At 42.5% G+C, this 18,683-nt stretch overlaps 1 protein-coding gene across 1 annotated transcript in view; it reads right to left on the reverse strand.

Moving 5' to 3' along the window:
• Positions 1–2,772: 2,772 nt before the first annotated feature.
• Positions 2,773–18,683, reverse strand: part of LOC148085773 (cadherin-2-like) — a 68,690-nt gene continuing 52,779 nt past the window's right edge. Inside the window, exons 13-16 of the mRNA XM_087783861.1 lie at positions 17,423–17,656; positions 13,893–14,032; positions 10,056–10,217; positions 2,773–4,351 (exon numbers count right to left, since the gene is read on the reverse strand). Coding sequence (XP_087639987.1) covers positions 4,145–4,351; positions 10,056–10,217; positions 13,893–14,032; positions 17,423–17,656 — 743 coding nt within the window. The 3' untranslated portion in view covers positions 2,773–4,144. The remainder of the gene's footprint in view (positions 4,352–10,055; positions 10,218–13,892; positions 14,033–17,422; positions 17,657–18,683) is intronic.

Here is an 18,683-nt window from a genome sequence, read left to right on the forward strand (position 1 = left end):
ACTTATTGTTTAGTTACACAATCGTGTAGCCATGGATGTGTGTGCATCAAGGAGAAAAAATAAATTGTATATTCAATTTTGAACAATGCCTCGAAAGTAAAATGTTTGTAATAATTTTTTACTCCAAATTAGACACATTTTTTCTTATTCAGGCGTGTAGTTTTCAAAGACCAGATGGAGGTGAGGAAATTAAAAAGAAGAATTAAGACTGGAGACGATGAGGAAAACCAACACACTTGACGGGCAGGATGAGAAAAGAGCTGAGCTAGAGGCCAAAACACCTTGTTAAGCAGTGATTTTAAAAAATAATGAAGAGCACATGTACGGTGCAGGAAAAAAAGACGAGTCTTGTTTTCACCTGTCGCTGAGACAAGTGGTCGGTCTGACCCTCGAGCAACACAAGTCGTCGTGATCTACGGAGCCTCCAGTAAAACACAAGATGACTCATAAATGAATAAACCATGAAGATCTGGCCTCAGTAATGAAAGAAAAAAACCCACATGAATGAGTTATAGAAGTAAATAAATGATCAATGGTGTCAGTTTAATATTTCATTCCAACCCTCTGTGCTGCCAGCAAATGTCAAGTTACATGAGGATACATCTTCCCTAATGTAGTCACCAGCGCGAGTGATGGATCCCCGGTGAACAGCAGGGGGCCCCCGGGAGCCAGGGAGCAGCGGATGCACACAATGGTGGGGCCAGCTTGTGTGGAAGAGTTGATGTCATGCGAGGACTTCTTCTCTTCAACTGGTGCGAGCAGCAGGAGGTCAGTGTCAGCCTCACACCAGCAGTGACCGGGACAAGACAGACCAGAACCAGTTTCATGCAGCCTGGACTCTGGACTTTGAGGCCTCAGCATACTTGCATGGTGTTGTGTGTGTGTGTGTGTGTGTGTGTGTGTGTGTGTGTGTGTGTGTGTGTGTGGGGGTGTGTGTGTGTGTGTGTGTGTGTGTGTGTGTGAATCAAAGTCCCCCCCCTCCTAAAAAAAAGACACAGACACACACACAAAGTCATCAAACACCAGTGACAACTGTGTGTACATTTTTTGTATTAAGTGTGTGTACGTCTACATGTCCGTGTGAGCTTTGACCGTGTACATGTGTTTGTGTACATCTTTGTGCGATGTGTGTCCATACATAAGTGTGTCTGTGTGTACATTTCTGTGCGACGTGTGATCTTGTACATGTATTTCTGTTATGTGTGTCTGGACATAAGTGTGTCTGTGTGTACATGTCCATGTGAGCTTTGACCGTGTACATGTGTTTGTGTACATTTTCGTGCGATGTGTGTCCATACATAAGTGTGTCTGTGTGTACATGTTTGTGTGCCTGTACAAAAGAGTGTCTCTTTTGTAAATGTGTGTACATACTTGAGCCTGTTTGTGTTTATGTGTGTGTGCTTGTGTGTTTAATGACCTGATCCTAGCAAGCCGGAGATACACAGGTAAGCATGATGGGGAAAAGTGTCAGAATGAGGTCCCATAATGCACTACAACAGTTAAAGGGCGATTCGTTTTTTTGTTTCTTCCATGCACCCAAATAAAAGGTTGAGGAATGGGGATCTAGAGTAGAGGACTTCACAACACACAAGGTACACTCAGAGAGTACACACCTCTGTCAACAAACTAATATCACACACCGTTACATTTTATGGGAGAAAAAAGGACAAACGTTACTAGGAATTGAACCTCAGCTGTAATGAATGAGCTGATATTTTCAACCATTTTAAGCAAAATTGTGTAAATCAGAGTAGCTGAGCTACAATTAAATGTTTAATGCTTGGACATCCATTTATTAAAAGAAAACACCCCCCATTTTACCAGAGTCACAAGGAAGTTGTTTTCATTTTGTTATTTAATTGTCAGAGTCTGTCCATTAAAGTCATGGACAAATCCTTCAAAACATTCTTGGATCCTGATGAAACACAGAGACACCACCAGTTTCTTCTCCTTTTATCTCCTGAAAATATAATTAAAATCTGCTTTTCAAGTTTCAAGAAACACTTCCTGATGTTTAGTGATGGGTTGATGAAGCTTCATGAAGTAGTGTCCTGAGTATAAGATTTCAGTAGGTGGCGCCATCAGTTAAAAATCACGAGTTATATCTGTTAAAAAAGATAATAAGGTGGAGAGTCATATAGTGGGCCCTGATTCATGAAGCTTTATTGACACCATGTTCTAATGAAACATCCTTTTTAAACTGATGGCGCCACCTACTGACCTCTAAACCACATGACACTGCTTCATGAAGCTTCACCAGTCCATCACTACCGTCAGAAAACTAGTCATAACATGGTAGGAAAAGTATCTTTCAAAATAAGAAACAAGTAACAAAGTATGAGCAAGTGTTAATATTAACATTGTATAGATGTAACCAGAATACTTTTTTAATTACATTTTCATTTATAAATTGTCCAATTAATACAAATTGTTAAAACGAAAAATGTTTTTAATCATTATATAAACTTACTTGGTAAAAAATCTTTAAAGTTGCCGACCAAATGTTACTCGATAATATTATCTTTTAAAAGACTTTGCTCCCCAGTTTCCCGACGCTGTACGTCACTGATCTCTGCCGAGCTGTGAACGAGTCAGACGATCATTCCACTGTCGAGCAGGAATCTGAAAATAGGGCTCATGTCACGAGCGATCTGACGCCGCTCTGATCCGGCTGCGAGTTCTCACACCTTTCCATCAAAAACCAGCTTCCACTCTTTAGCCTTTTTCACCTCGCATGAGAAGAACACGGTGAAGCTCACAATGAAAAGATAAAAACATGCAAAATTTGTTTAATTTGTAATCCAAATGACACATTTACAAGGAATATTAGCATGTCATCATCATCATCATAACGCACAACCAAAAAGAACGAGAAAAAAAACAATACAATCTGTACATTTGAGTTTACAGTGAGGAGCCAGCTGGAGGGAACCAGAGCACACTAAGGCAGGTCTTCAGCTGACAGACGAGTCTTTGTCCTGAATCCACCACAGTATGAAGAGGAATCTGTGCTACACAACTTGGCTTTCCGACTCTCGCCGTCCGCGCTCGGCTGCTTAAGCGATCGCAGCGTCGGAGCGACAGAGGGGAGGATCTACGGAGCTGTACATGTCTTCTTCCCAGCAGCTGAGGAACATGGCAGACATGTGATCGCACTTGTCTCGGGGTTGGCAGCTGTGCCGAGCGAGAAAAGTAAAGGTGTTTCCACACACCGAACTCAAAGTAAATAATCGTTTTTTCGGGATTTTAAACTGTGAATTAACGTGAAAACTCTGGCAAATAAATGAGCTTTTATCCCAAAAGCCTCCACAGTGAACTTCAGACTCTACAGTCGTGAGGTTCACTGGGCGAGAACCTCTCGATCATCGGTGGATTCTCCCGCCGAGTTACTGGCACAATACGTCGTGGACGAGATAACCACGTTCCGGTAAACCCCTTATCGTGTAAACGTTCATGAAGGAAAAAAAAACGTGATTCGTCGTCCTTTAACCCTCTTGGAGAAGAAGCGAGCGGAGCTGGAGGAGGACGTGAAGGAAGGACACGTGGCACGAAGCTGTAGAATGAGAGCGAACATCTACGTGTTCAGGTCACTGTCGGTGTTTCACGCCGAGCTGCACCAACAAAAGCTGCTCCTCTGACGGGTTCATGCATCGGACGCTCTCGGTGTTTCATCCAGTGTGTCTCTGAGGGAGCCGCACACACACACACACACACACACTTCTCTCGCACACACACATCTTCAGGTGAGGTGGACACTGACGAGGAGGGAAACACTGACCAAGTGCTCCTGATGAAAAACCACTTCAGTGCGACAGAGAGAGAGAGAGAGAGAGAGAGTCAGGGGGCGCGACGACACAATGGAGAGAATGTACAAAAAGGCACGTTTGACCCGGTGCTCCTGTACTGTGAGATTCAAGTGTTCATGGCTGTCGTTCTGTCGCCCGTCAACGTCACAAGGTCTGCTGCAGTCCTGGCGCTGACCCTCCCGCCGGGCCCGGTGGGGTCAGCGTGGTCCCAAAAGTGTCTCTTAACAGAAGTGCTGCTTTCTCCTCCCGACTCTCGCTCCGGTGTAGGTCAAAAGGGGGGAACGAGGGCGTGAGGTCCGGAGGAGGGCTGGGGTCGGGTCGGAGGGGGGGGGGGGGCGCTAGTCGTCGCCCCCGCCGTACAGGTCGGCCAGCTTGCGGAAGCGCGGCCCCCAGTCGCCGAGGTAGTCGTAGTCCTGGTCGCTGCAGCTGGAGGACGAGTGCAGCGAGCTGAGGGAGCCGGCGGTGGAGCCGCTGCCCTCGTAGTCGAAGACCAGCAGGGAGTCGTAAGGGGGCGCCGTGGGGTCGTTGTCCGCCGCCTTCAGGCCCTGGAGACACAGAGAGAGGAGGGTGAGGTTTCGAGGAGGGCGGCGTCACTCATCTTCATTACGAGGTCATGAGAGAACGACAGAGAAGAAACACTGAAGCTGCGTCATCTTCACTGCTGGACCTACGCCTGGCGCTAAACAACTCTGGTCCAGGAAAGTTCTCTGGACCCAGCAGAGCTGCTGGAAGTCGACTAGATGTTTGCTTATAAGTATGACGGTCTCATGAAGCTTCATGAAGCAGTGTCATGTTGTTTTGAGGTCAGTAGGTGGCGCCATCAGTTTAAAAATAAGGTAATGTTTCATTAGAACAGTTGCTCAAAACAAAGGAAAATAGTGTAGAGGCCGCCATCTAGTGGACTCTGACAGTAATGACACTGCTTCATGAAGCTTCATCAGACCATCATACTTATAAATTGCGTGTGTGAAAGACACCAACATTCTATAGTTTCTGATTTCTAATAATGGCACCAACACAAACTCACATACAACTAGTGTCAGTTTTAGATGAGTCCTACCACGGCAGCTAAAAAACATCTTCTCATCCAGCAGAAACCATGAATAATAAAGAGGTTCGACAATTTGTCCCAAAATAGTTTCAAGTTTCAAAAACCCTGGAAAAAATATTCCAAAAAAATAAAATAATCTTTGTCCGACCATAATTGAACTTTTTTTTGGAAAGTATCGTCTCCATTATGTTTTCTGAGGCTCTTTTCAACTCAACTTGTTCTTTTGTTTGGTTTTTACCAACAAGTAAATTCTAGTGTAGAAAGTAGACATGGATTGTTTTGGTAAAATGTCTTGTTATTTTTGTAAATATGTTAGTGTATATATATTATATAGGGCAGATTTTTATTCTATTCTATTTAGATTTTTTTAATTTTATTTTTATTTCTGGGTGTTTTTATTTTTGTATATTGCCGTTTAAACCGAATTTCCCCTCGTGGGACAAATAAAGGATTCTGATTCTGATTCTGATTCTGATTAGACCTGATGTTTGATCCAGCATTTCTAATGATTGAGACAAAACAACATCATATTCAGCTGCTGGAACTGAAGGTGGCAACACTCGGAGAACCGCAGAATATAAACGACGAGAACCGCATCTGTTCAAAACATGACTTATACTAATATTACTCATCGTTTTATATGTATGTTACATGTCTTTTGTGCTGATACACGAGTTAAAAAAAAAAAAAGTCAGGCTCCACCATTTTAGGTGCGATTAAAAATAGATTCAGTAGACGAAATAATCCATTATCTCGCTTTACATTTCTTTCTTTTCTTTTTCATCTTTCATTGAATTTGTTATTATCCAGTCAAAAACTTAACGTGGAACAGAAAAAGTGATTTTTTAAAACTACATAACTACTGTAAAAATCAAAATAAACTGAATTCTAAATGACTATATCCTGAGTGCGGCAGATCTCTGACATTCCTCTCATCATATCTGCAGATGCCGACTCTGGCATCAGGAGTTTTTAAGGCAGCGAGACTGAGACGAGCGGCGGTTGATCGGCGTCCACGCGGACTCGTGCGCACAACCTCGAGCGGCGTGTTGTCACGGCGATGCACCCCCCGCTGGGTCTCTGCGTCGACCGTCTGAGCAAATCTTTCACACGCAGCCAGTTTGATGCTGGATAATGATCAGAGGCGTTCACAGCCCACTGATATCACAGAATAATCCCCGGAGTTTCCGACTCATCATTTCTGAAAGCGGAGGAATTCAAAAAAGTTGTGTTAAATATTTGCTAAGCGGTGGCGTCGAACCTTCTCTTCATTAAAACGGGATGCAGAAGATTTAGCAGTTGGCAGAGCAACACGGCGAAGATTGAAGGGAGTTGGATTTCCTACGCTTGAGAGAGGACGATATCCAGAGCGGGATTACCGTAATCCTGTAATACTTGTGAAGTAAGTGTACAGTATGTGGCGTATAGGAAGCTTGTCCTTTCAGGGCGCGAGCGGGGCGCCGCAGTAAGACCCTTGTTAAACCCCTCAAACCGGCTCCGGTGACCCGTGCGGACCTTTAGAAATGTTTGAAAAGGAGGAAAATTCACTTTCTGGAACCGCTGGGAAGCAGAAATGTCAAACTTCCTCCGGCCAAGGCGGCCCCCTCGCTCGTCCACATTAGCCTCTGCGCCCTCCGTGAAGTCCAGGGACAGCAGGGGCGTGAGTGGGGGGGCTGACGGTGGACAGCAGGAGTGCTGGGGAAGATTAGAGTGTGTGTGGGGGGGGGGGGGGGGGGGATTTGGGTCAGCCTAGACAGATGCTGCTCCATCTCTAGAAAGACGATTCAGCAGATTACGTTGTCTGAGCATTGACCCCCCCCCCCCCCCATCACCCACCACACACATGTCGCTGTCCAGCATAAATGACTTAACAGCACCTAAACGTTGGTGGATGTGATGCTGCAGGAAGGTTGTGGAGAGAGTGGAGCAGCAGGGCAGTCGGAGTCTGTGATGTCTGACGGCTGGAAGGCGACTCCATCAGCCATGTTTGACAGCGTCTGTCTATTATTCAACGCTGCTGCTGGCAGACGTCTTTATGCAGCCTTAGCGATCCAACACACACCAGTGCAGACGGACACGGGCGCACAAACACACTTGCACACATCTAGACATACACTTGTGCGCACACACACACACACAGGCACACAAAGACATGCCCACAAACACACACCGACACACTTGTGGAAACACAGACACACACACACAGATACACTTGTGGAAACAAAGACACACACACACTGATACACTTGTGTAAACACAGACACACACACACACTGATACACTTGTGGAAACACAGAGACACACACACTGATACACAGGCACACAAAGACATGCACACAAACACACACCGACACACTTGTGGAAACACAGACACACACACTGATACACTTGTGGAAACACAGACACACACACACTGATACACTTGTGAAAACACAGACACACACACACTGATACACTTGTGGAAACACAGACACACACACACTGATACACTTGTGGAAACACAGACACACACACACTGATACACTTGTGGAAACACAGACACACACACACCGACACACTTGTGGAAACACAGACACACACACACTGATACACTTGTGGAAACACAGACACACACACACTGATACACTTGTGAAAACACAGACACACACACACACTGATACACTTGTGGAAACACAGACACACACACACTGATACACTTGTGAAAACACAGACACACACACACACACACACACACACACACACACTGATACACTTGTGAAAACACAGACACACACACACACTGATACACTTGTGGAAACACAGACACACACACACTGATACACTTGTGAAAACGCAGACACACACACACTGATACACTTGTGGAAACACAGACACACACACACTGATACACTTGTGAAAACACAGACACACACACACACTGATACACTTGTGAAAACACAGACACACACACACTGATACACTTGTGGAAACGTAGACACACACACTGATACACTTGTGGAAACACAAACACACACTAATACATAGGCTTGCACAGATACATGCACACTAACACACGCATGTACACACACGCACACACTGACACACTTGTGGAAACACACACTGATACACAGGCATGCACAGATACATGCACACAAACACAGAAGTCTACACACACGCACACACTGACACACTTGTGAAAACACACACTGATACACATGCATGCACAGATACATGCACACAAACACAGAAGTCTACACAGACACACACACTGACTCACAGGCACACAAAGACCCACACATATGTACACACAAAAACTTGCACACATAGACACACATGGGCACACACAAGAACAAGCACACATACACTATTACACACCAAAGCATATAGATGCCACCACACACAGACATGTACACACAGACATGTACACACAGACATGTACACACAGACATGTACACACAGACATGTACACACAGACAAACAGGACAAGGGTCAGCATTGATCGGAATAACTTTAGTCAGTTGGTGGGATTACCTGAACCTCCAATTAGTAATCCAGATTGAGGAATCGTCTGAGGCCATATAATCCAGACTAGTAGATCAACTTTTCAGAGATTACCGACGCTCCACTGACCTGCTGGGAATCTGAGCTTTCAACGTGTGCATGGAAACCAGTTTGCTGATGGTTGAGCATCGAACGACCACAAGTCGTATCTGGGATTATCCTTTTCCATCTTCTACAAGACACACTCGTCGCTGTGATAATCCCACTTCACACGTGACTTCACACCAGAGGATGAAGAGACATTCAGGTACAGAGATGCCTATTTTTGTTTCAAAAACAGGGTTGGATTGGTAATCCTGAGTTTGGGGAAAATAAAGCATTCTTTCAGTAGAAGAACTCACATTTCTCCGATCCTTAAAACTCTTCACTGGCTTCCAGTTTCTTTCAGGATCAACTTTAAAATTCTGGTTCTTACTTTCAGATCTATTCATGGTCAGGCTCCTCCTTACATCACTGATCTGATCCAGCCTTACACCCCAGCTCGGGCTCTGAGGTCTGTGGATCAGAATCTACTGATGGTTCCTGAACATGGTTCAGGACCAGAGGAGAGAAATCTTTTCAGGCTGTTGCTCCTAAGCTTTGGAACGATCTTCCTCTCCCTCTGTGTTTGATGATCTACTGACTCCTTCAAGAAACATCTTAAGACGTTTCATTTGTTCAGGCTTTTCCTTGAATTTCTCGAACTCCTGTTGTGTTATCAGTTTTATCTTGATCTTTAAAATATATACTTTATTGAATATTGTTTTGATTGTTTAAGCACTTTGTGACCCTGGTCTGGAAAAGCGCTATACAAATAAAAATTACTTACTTACTTACTTACTTTTAATCTACTTCAGCGAATCTCAGAAATCACCAAAAGCAACAAAGAAACAAGAAAAAAAAAAGTATTTGTTAAATTAATTTATATTATATTATTTGTATTTGTATAATTTCTACTGCATCACTACAGTTTCAAGTCGTGCACCAGAGTGTTATCACACTGTGAACCATTGATAAACACTTTTCAAGCTAATGCTTTTGAAAACAAGCTCATCTTTTGTTTGCCGACTTCATAGAAACTAAAAATCCAAACTTTGAATGAGAAAGCTAGTGAGCGCTTCCAATCGATTCACCGTATATCCCGCTCTAGTCAAAGGTCTCAGAGAGCGAGCGAGTTCATCCTCCGCTCCCGGTCATGACGAAGCCCAGAAAAGGCGTGAGGATCTCAAAAAAAGCCGTCCCGGGGGGGCCGCCACACTGGAAACAGGATCAGGGACAAAGTCCGGGCCGTGGTGAAGATCAAGACTTCTTAAGCAAAACTCAAGACATCAGAAGAGAGCCGACATTTAACCTCGGTGTTGTCGGAAACTTCTTAATGCGTCGAAACCGCCCCGAAGTAGAGGCGATAAAAAACAACATCCAGGACTGTGTTCGTCTGCCTCCACTTCCCTTGCTCTCTTGCTACCTCACGCTGAAGGTTAGAGGCATCATTACGTGAGCTCACACACACTGCAGCCCGACACACTGTTCCGATGCTGCAGAAAAACACCAGCAGAATGAGATCGGGGCGAACAGATTGTCTTCTCAGCGAGGAAGAGAGGAGCCCCGGTCCAAGCGCTGAGGTCTTACTGCTGATTCATGCGCTGCCGGACACCGCGCGGATCCCAGAAGAGCTTTACCTCGTGGATGAAGTCACCGATGTCTCCGGGATGCGGGGCGGCGGATCGCAGGGGATACTGATGGTCGTGGTGCAGAGGTCTCTCGTCCAGACGCCGGATCCCGACCTTCACGCACTCTGGCTCCAGGGCATCGGGCTGCTGCAGTTGGCTCAGGTCGTAGTCCTGGAGGACGGAGCACACAACCGGGGAGATGAGCGGGGATCGGAGAGGCAAGCGTATGTCAGGGTCAAACCACACATGTTTAAGATCTCAAATGTGTATCAGAGCTCTTAAAGTAACCGTGTGTACGTCCACTACTGAGATAAGGAACCGTGACTTAAGATGTATTCTAAAAATTAGGTTATTTTGATAACATTTAAATACTTTATTTTACACACGATTCAAGATTCAAGATTCAAAGTGTTTATTGTCATATACATCGAGAAACACGTTTCCCTATGCAATGAAATTCTTTCTTTGCCGTCCCTCCACAAATATCGGCGTAACAAAAAAAATAAAAATAAATATACATAGCAAAAAAAGTCGAGATAAAATAACAATAAAAAAAATAATAATAAAAGAAAGGGAGGGGAACTGTACATGAGATGGATTTAAAGTGACAACAGTGCAGTGTTCAGCTGTTCACACACTTCTTTGAAGATCTTGATAAAGATAACGCCATGAAAGATGAATGAACAATAATGTTTTGTATTCCATCACTGGGGACGCACACATCTTTCAAAAAGAGAACAACCCCCCCAAAACAAAACAACAACAAAATAAAGAAAACATCAACTGTGAATATGTAATATTCTATTCTAGTTTTGTGTACCTCTGTTTTTCACCTTTATCAGTTTTGTTATTCAGTGCCGTCAGTTGTTTTGTTAGACAAAATACAAATGTGTTTCTAAAAAAGAAGAAATGCTCAATATAATGTTTATATATAAAAATATTGAATATATATGATACTCATTTTAAGAGGTAAGAAAGGGTTGTATTTAACATATAGGTTATTTATTTAATTATTGCTATGAGCAGTTAAAAGAAAAAAAAAGTGAATTAAAAAAGGACACTTAAGTCTTAAAAACAAGTTTAATTGAGACCTGAGACTGCATAGAATAATTAAAAAATAATAATAAAATGATGTTATTAGGAACAGGCCACACAAAAAATGGCAAAGGGCGGCAAGTGGCCCACGTGCCACACTTTTCCCTGGTCTGTAAAAGAATCAAAGATTGTGAATATTGGGTTCAATCTTTCGAAATAAGTGGAATAATTGGATTTAAGGACACTGGAAGCATTTGCATCCAAGTTTACCATCGTCTTATGACAAGACATGATCTTCACAGCCTCGTCATATCATCATCATCATCAAGTATTTACCATCTACACAAGTGTTGGTAAAATAACAACATCCTGGTCTCCTTCTCTCCCGGACCCCCTCTTGGGGTTTCATTATTTCACTCTGTGAACCAGATGATGGGTCGGCTGTTTCCTGTCGAGGGGCTCTGACTGAGCACCACGCCGCAGACATAACTGATGCGCCGCTCTCTCTCTCTCTCTCTCTCTCTCTCTCCAGAGCCTGCATCCACAACAGGAAACCAGCTAATCTGAGGCTATAATCCAAACCTATGCTGGTGATAATTACACAGAAAAAATCTCATAATCACACCAGATATATAAATAAAACATGTTCGACGTTCACCGCTCGGCTACATCATCTGACGCAACGTCGCTCTGCCCTCCTGCATCATCTGCCCTCGGGGAGCAGCTGTCCAAACTCCCCACCGCCGTCTAATCATCGGCGGCTCCGAGCCTTGTCGGTCCGTCTGCTCTCCGGCGCTATGAGGGGAGTCGGAGCACGGAGGTGAAGGAAGGGTCACGACCTGTGCTCACAGCATACTCTGCATCATCCATCCGCGGACCTTTTCATGCCTTTTTGCTCTCCGGAGAGAGAAGACGTGAAGCAGCCTTTCCAGGAACAGCTTGACGGGACTGAACTTGAGCTTTTGTTCACGTCATGAGGACGAGGGTCGAGCGAGGAGCGAGGATAACGGCTTTTTCTGCATGTATTTCTGCCGCCGCTCGTGTCCTGATCTGTCAAGTAGCAACAACATGAAAGCATCGCCCTTCCTAGAGAGCACCTTGTTATCTCGCTCTACAAATCCTACTTCACTCCTTTGTCATCTTCACCCGGCTCCTTGCCGACTCATGAAGCGTGTCCTGTTGTCCACAAGTAGGACTTCACTCTGAACCGCTGAAGAGCAAGTAAACATATCTTGCAATAGAACTACAGTTGTAATGATTGTGATCATGGAAAACTTAGGACCATGAACCAAAGTTACTTAAAACATAGGGGTTTCTACGATTCTGGCCATAAGACACTTACAGGGGCAACAATACCTTATATAGCGATACTGTGGGAACAAGGTTTTTGTATTCGTAGTACTGCCTGACTATACAGACCACATGACTCTTGACAAAGTAACACAACTGCTTTCATTGTGAAGCCAAAATATAAAATATCTTAAAAAAATTGGCGTTGAAAGCTCATGGTGTCAACTGTATCCTCTTGTCCTCAGTCATCGTATTTTATTGTTCCTTTAGCTCTGCTTTTAGATGACTGCTGACATCTAGCAACTGGACGCTAACAAAAATGAACAAATGCCATATATATAAAATTAAATATAATTTTTATTTAAAACACATTTTATTTAATTACAAATTATAAAATAATATGAAAATAAGCCAAAAACTGAAAAAATTATTGATAAATAATGTTGACTATTACATATAACAAAGTTTAGTGCGTCGATATTATCAATACTTAAAGTTAGTAAAACTCCAAAAAGAGATGCTTCATCGTGCTTCAGGATATGGGCCTGAACATCACAGGGTGTAAATGTCTGCGACCAAGCGTGTGAGGGTGGTGAAGAAGTGAAATCAGACAGTGGTGATGTGTGCTGTTGGAGTGACGAAGAAGTTCAAGATGAGTGAACGATTTAGTTGAGTATCAGTTCTCAGCCCCGTCCTCTGATGTGCAGACGGATACATGTCTAGCAGTCATAAATAGACCATGATGTTTGCTGATGAAATAGTGATTTGTAGACGATGACAACTCTGTATAGACAATAGAAAACAAGACAAGAAACGGACGAGAAGAGAGTCAGAGTTGAAGCTCATGTGGAAAAGTGGGAACAAAATAGAAATTTTCCATTTAAAAAAAAATATTTATCTAGTAATACTAAAAAAAAAAAAAATCAAAACCATTTTTCGGTGGCTTTGTGTCATCGATAAATCATCCTAAATCCGAGTCACATGTTCCTCCTGCAGACGTGGGGAGCAGCTTATGTGTTTGGCAGCGGCAGCAGAGTTTTGTAGAGGGACACAGGAAATTGTTTTGCAACAGAAAGCAATTAATCCGGTTTTCGAGGTCCTCTTTTGTGGCACACTTAATCTTCGCTGGAGGACAGATGATTGAAAAGTGTAGAAGAGCGTGTTTGTATCAACACTCTGCGTCTTTCATGGCTCATTTGGAGCAAGTGTGTGTGTGTGTGTGTGTGTGTGTGGGGGTGTGTGTGTGTGTGTGTGTGTGTGTGTGTGTGTGTGTGTGTGTGTGTGTGTGTGTGTGTGTGTGTGTGTGTGTGTGTGTGTGTGTGTGTGTGTGTGTGTGTGTAGGAGTGAGAACACATATGGAAGATGATGAAAGAATCGGATCTATTTTTAGCAGTATTTAGATTTCGTTCAGCCAGAAGACAAATGGACCCACATTTAGCTCGACCAATCAGCACTAAGTGTGCAATTAAAGGCACAGCGGGAGCGACTGCTTAATCCACCGGCGGGTGTTTGGGTGCGTACCTGGTCCTCCTCCCCGCCGCCCTCCTCGTCGTACTTCAGGATGTTGTCCCGGACGTCGTCCTCGGGGTCGATGAGGAGCTGCTTGGCTTGGCGCTCCTTATCCCTCCTCTTCATCCACATGACAAACACCAGCACCAGCACTGACGGGGAAAAAAAACACATGCATTTATTTAGGGATGAGCGAAGCCGAGAGAGAACATGCTGAGTTTTTAAAGGAGCGGATCGAAGTCAAACTCCGCTGGAAACTCATTACTCAGAGAGGAGTGAGAAAGAAAACATCTTTGAGGTGATTATTGCAAAAGAATCAAACTGTAATATAAACATGATTGTTTTCTCACAGTTGCAGTTTGATTTATGAAGATGCATATTCTCATAATGTATATAGGATTCTTTCGCTATAATCCAAACTGAAACATCATAACTGTGACAATATTCTGAGTCGTTTTCAAGACTTAAATCATCGTAAAGGGCTCAATGAGTTCTTTCAAAGCTTAGCAATAGAACTATGAGAGCTAACCTATACTTCTAACTTTCAGAGCTATTCATGGTCAGGCTCCTCCTTACATCACTGATCTGATCCAGCCTTACACCCCAGCTCGGGCTCTGAGGTCTGTGGATCAGAATCTACCGATGGTTCCTGAACACACTTCTGGACCAGAGGAGAGAAATCCTTCCTCTCACGCAATGATCCATCATGTGCCAATACGCTATTTCACCACTGCCTTTTTACACAATTCAACATCTTATCTTTAAAAAAAACCCAAAACATTTCTCTGTTAGGCTTTGAAATATCATAATGTACTACAACAGCACAAGTTCTCAGATGACCATAAGACAGTGCTACCCATGAATATTTTGGATACAATGAGGATGTGCTTTTGGGATTTAAACCAGCATAATAGATGTTAGCCAAGAGCACAGGAAGTTATTATTCAATGATATATCATTCTTACCTTATAGACTTAAGAATATTGTGTTACCGTAAAACATGCATATGGTGTTCTTTTGTTCTTTTGTTTATTAAGTTAATTTTCATTTAGTCAACGTTTTGTGAAATGTATTTGTCCAATCACACCAGACTTGTTCTAATCAATCCGATGCTTTTAATTGAAACCAAGTTAAAACAAAATTCATCAATGAGGAGCTGCTCTGGTTGCGCTCATTATTAACCCCGAGGTAAAAATTCCCGAAAATATTTCATCATAATGTTTGTTGAAAACAAGCGGGTCAAAGGTGGGGAAAATTAGACATTGGCGACCACAGTTGTCTCATCAATGTATGGGAGAAATTGTAAGAATCTAATGTTTAAATTTAATTTAAATCCAGATTCAACATAGAGTAGTTCACAGAATTAAAAACATATTAGTTTATTAGATGTTGTTTGGTTAAAAAAAATATATATATATATATATTCTAGTCTATCCTTGACCACCTTCTAAAAGAATAGGATTATTTATTTTGTTCTTAAAGTTCTTAAATTGAACAATCTCGAAAAACCTGAGAAAAAAAAATCAGTCACTTAAAACGCAGCCTCTTAGAAAACGGCATGTTACACAGCTTAATGTGGACGTCTTCTTATATATTCCTGTATAATCTGCTTGACTTTAGCAGACAGAGTGTGAAAACGCAAGTGATTCTGAACCTGCAGGCGGAAATACATCAACCCCTCTGAGTGAAGTCAAGGAAAAAACACCACGAACCCTGAAGAGGAGATTTTAAAACGAGAAAAAAAAAAGCATGTCATCATAAGTAACATTTCCCTTTGAAGCCTTAAATTAACGCTTATAGCAACAGAAGAAAACGCACCTATTGGCTTTTCGGGTGAAACATGACTGCCCCTCCCCCCCCCCCCCAACTATAAAAGTCATCTTGAATCAACATTTATGTCTCTGAGTTAATGCCCGTGTGCAACCGCTCTGGGACGAACTGTCTCTTTCATCTGCTTTCACCCCAAGTTCCCGTTTAATACGACTTGCAAGTGTGCCAAATGAGATGCTCGCTAAATAATGTGACGTCGTAAACTTTTACTGGTACTCTTTTAAATATGCTAGAAAACAAATTTAAACTCTTGACAGCTTCATCTACACGGCTACTCAGAATTCACCTTGCCTTAAAAATGATTTGACCCAAATAATAAATGTCTAAATGTTTAATTTAAAGGCGACGACGACCACTACGAACTGAGGAATCCTGAACAGGCGACAGGAAAAATCTACTCTCCTGGCTCCGGCAGTGATTCTATTGGATGATATTGCTCCTGATTTGTTGTATACAAAATAAATAACGAGGAAATATAGTAACACGTCGACTTTTACTCTTGACAGGAACGGTTTCGCTAACAGACGGCACCGACGAAATCATGGCTAAAAGTAGAAACGTGCTGAAGACCTAAAGTTAAACATTAGAGAGAAATGGAAGTGACAAGAGAGGAAACCAACAATTTCTCCCCCAGCAGGCGTCTGGGAAAAAAAAAGGAGCAAATTGAAGCAGGACCTTGTCCGTCACAAGGACGAGACCATCAGTGTGTGAGCGATTCGATATAAATTAAGGACAAGGGTTACGCAATTGGCGACGGAACTGCTACACATGGATGCCCAGGTGAAATCGTTAAAGCTAAGAGGTGTCAGGGCCACAGCTGTGCTGGCGATCGTAAGATCTGTCCTTCAGAACCTTGAGGAAAACACCAAATTAAATCTTAGATATTAGTACATATTTTGAAACTATGTTTGTGCTGCACCTTATAGTCAGCATTAGATGTAACGTATTTTCTGCACTATTAGGCGCACCGGATTATAAGGCGCTCCTTCAATCAATAGACTTTTTTAGAACTTTTTTCATAAATAAGGCGCATAGAATAAAAGATAAAGTTAAACGTTTGACTGGGGTTGCGTTATGCATCAACTAGATAAAGTTGTGCTAAAGGGAATGTCAACAATACAGTCAGATAAAGTCAAACTTTAAAAGTGTTCTGACAACTCCGTTCACTCCTATGGTAACGATGTTCAAATGTTGTTTAAAAGGCTTCAAGCAGCAGCGCGTGAGACTTGTGTTGTGAGCAGACAAATGTTGAGTGCGCAGCAGAGAAGTTGAGCACATGTATGACAGCTAGAGTGTGTGTGCATGACATGTTGAACGCACGTGTATGACTGGTTGAGAGCGCAGCATAGTGATTTTGAGTGTACAACAACCAAGACACACTCTCAAAAAGTTGGCAGTAATCTTACTCCATAGGCGTTCACCATGATGTGACGTGTGGCGTTAATCCCACCCTGTGATGACGCAATGACGTAATTCCACCCAAGGCATGTCGGCTCAGTCGGCACAGAGTCATGAAAGTGTTTGTTAACAAGTCACCCACCAGGTAATGTTCATATATAAGGCGCTCTGGATTATAAGGCGCACTGTCGTTTTTTGAGAAAATTAAAAGCTTTTAAGTGCGCCTTATAGTGCGGAAAACACGGTAATAGAATACAGTTTACAAAATAACAGTTTGAGTATAAATGAACTAAACACTTGACAGATCGACTCACCGAGAAGAATAATGATGCAGATGAGGATGGCGATGATGGCTCCGGTGCCCAGCCCGGCTGCAATGATCCTCTCCATGTCCACGCAGTCGCCGTGGTGATCACACTGGCACACCTTGACCCGCAGGTACGAGGTGTTCGACATGGGCAGGTTTCCAGAATCGGTGATGGTGATGGGGACCTGGTAGATGCCGCTGGCGAGGAAGCTGATGCGCAGACGGAGCTGGGCGTACTCGCCTGCACAAGACATGGACGCGAACGCAAGCTCAGTGTTTGTCAAACAACCAGCACACTTTAGCCCAGAGGAGCTGGGACTTCGATCGAAAATCATCAATGCTGGAACTGATACCAATACCTTTCCTTTAATACCGGTCCCTGAATGATCATTTATTTTCCCCCTGATTTTCTAAGATGAATTCGAACATTAAGCGAATGACACAAAGTATAAAACTTGAGACTACGTTTTAAGGTAAATCTCCAGTCAAGCGATTTTCTTACAGCAAAAATAAATAAAAAATAGTTTCCAGAGCCAAAGAACACTTGATAACTAGTCACAATTCATCTGATATTAATTGCCTTTGTCATGTTCGAGTTTTTCTTCAGAAGAATCCACAGATTAGTTCAACATACAGCACTAAATGGGACACTATCCAACCCATTTCTATTAAAGGAATATATGGAAGGAAAAGGATAAATAAAACATTTGAGTACATTGCTACAAACCATTTCAATAAATTGATAACATTATGAATTTACTAAAATAAATAAATGTACCATGTTTATTTGAAATCATGAGGTGAGGGTTTATTATCAGAAATGTCTAGTTCTAATATATTTAAAAAATGTAATTGTATTTTTTTTAACTAGATATAAAGCCATTACATTATGACCAGATGATTTTTGTAGACCTTCAGAATATTAGACTAGAACAAAAAAAAAGCGATCTATTTACATGTTTCTTTGTTGTTTTCTACAACGATGCAAACGGTAGAGAAAGTTTGGAGCTTATTGTGATGTAAATTAATGTGTATGCATTTTTAAGACCGCATTTACAAGATAACGATGGTCAATATAAGCCTCCATTTACCTGTTTGTTTTGTTTATCTAAAAGAATGAAAACAGTAGTAAACTATGTTTAGAGCGTATTATAGCTGTGTTTATCAATCGTTAATATGTTTACCATCCCGCTTACATAAACCTGAAGTTATTTGAACTTATTTTGAGTAGCTTTTACTCAAACTATTCTTCTATTTTTTTTAGACTA

Source organism: Callionymus lyra, chromosome 2, assembly GCF_982586985.1.
Source record: "Callionymus lyra chromosome 2, fCalLyr1.hap1.1, whole genome shotgun sequence".
Classification (NCBI taxonomy): domain Eukaryota; kingdom Metazoa; phylum Chordata; class Actinopteri; order Syngnathiformes; family Callionymidae; genus Callionymus; species Callionymus lyra.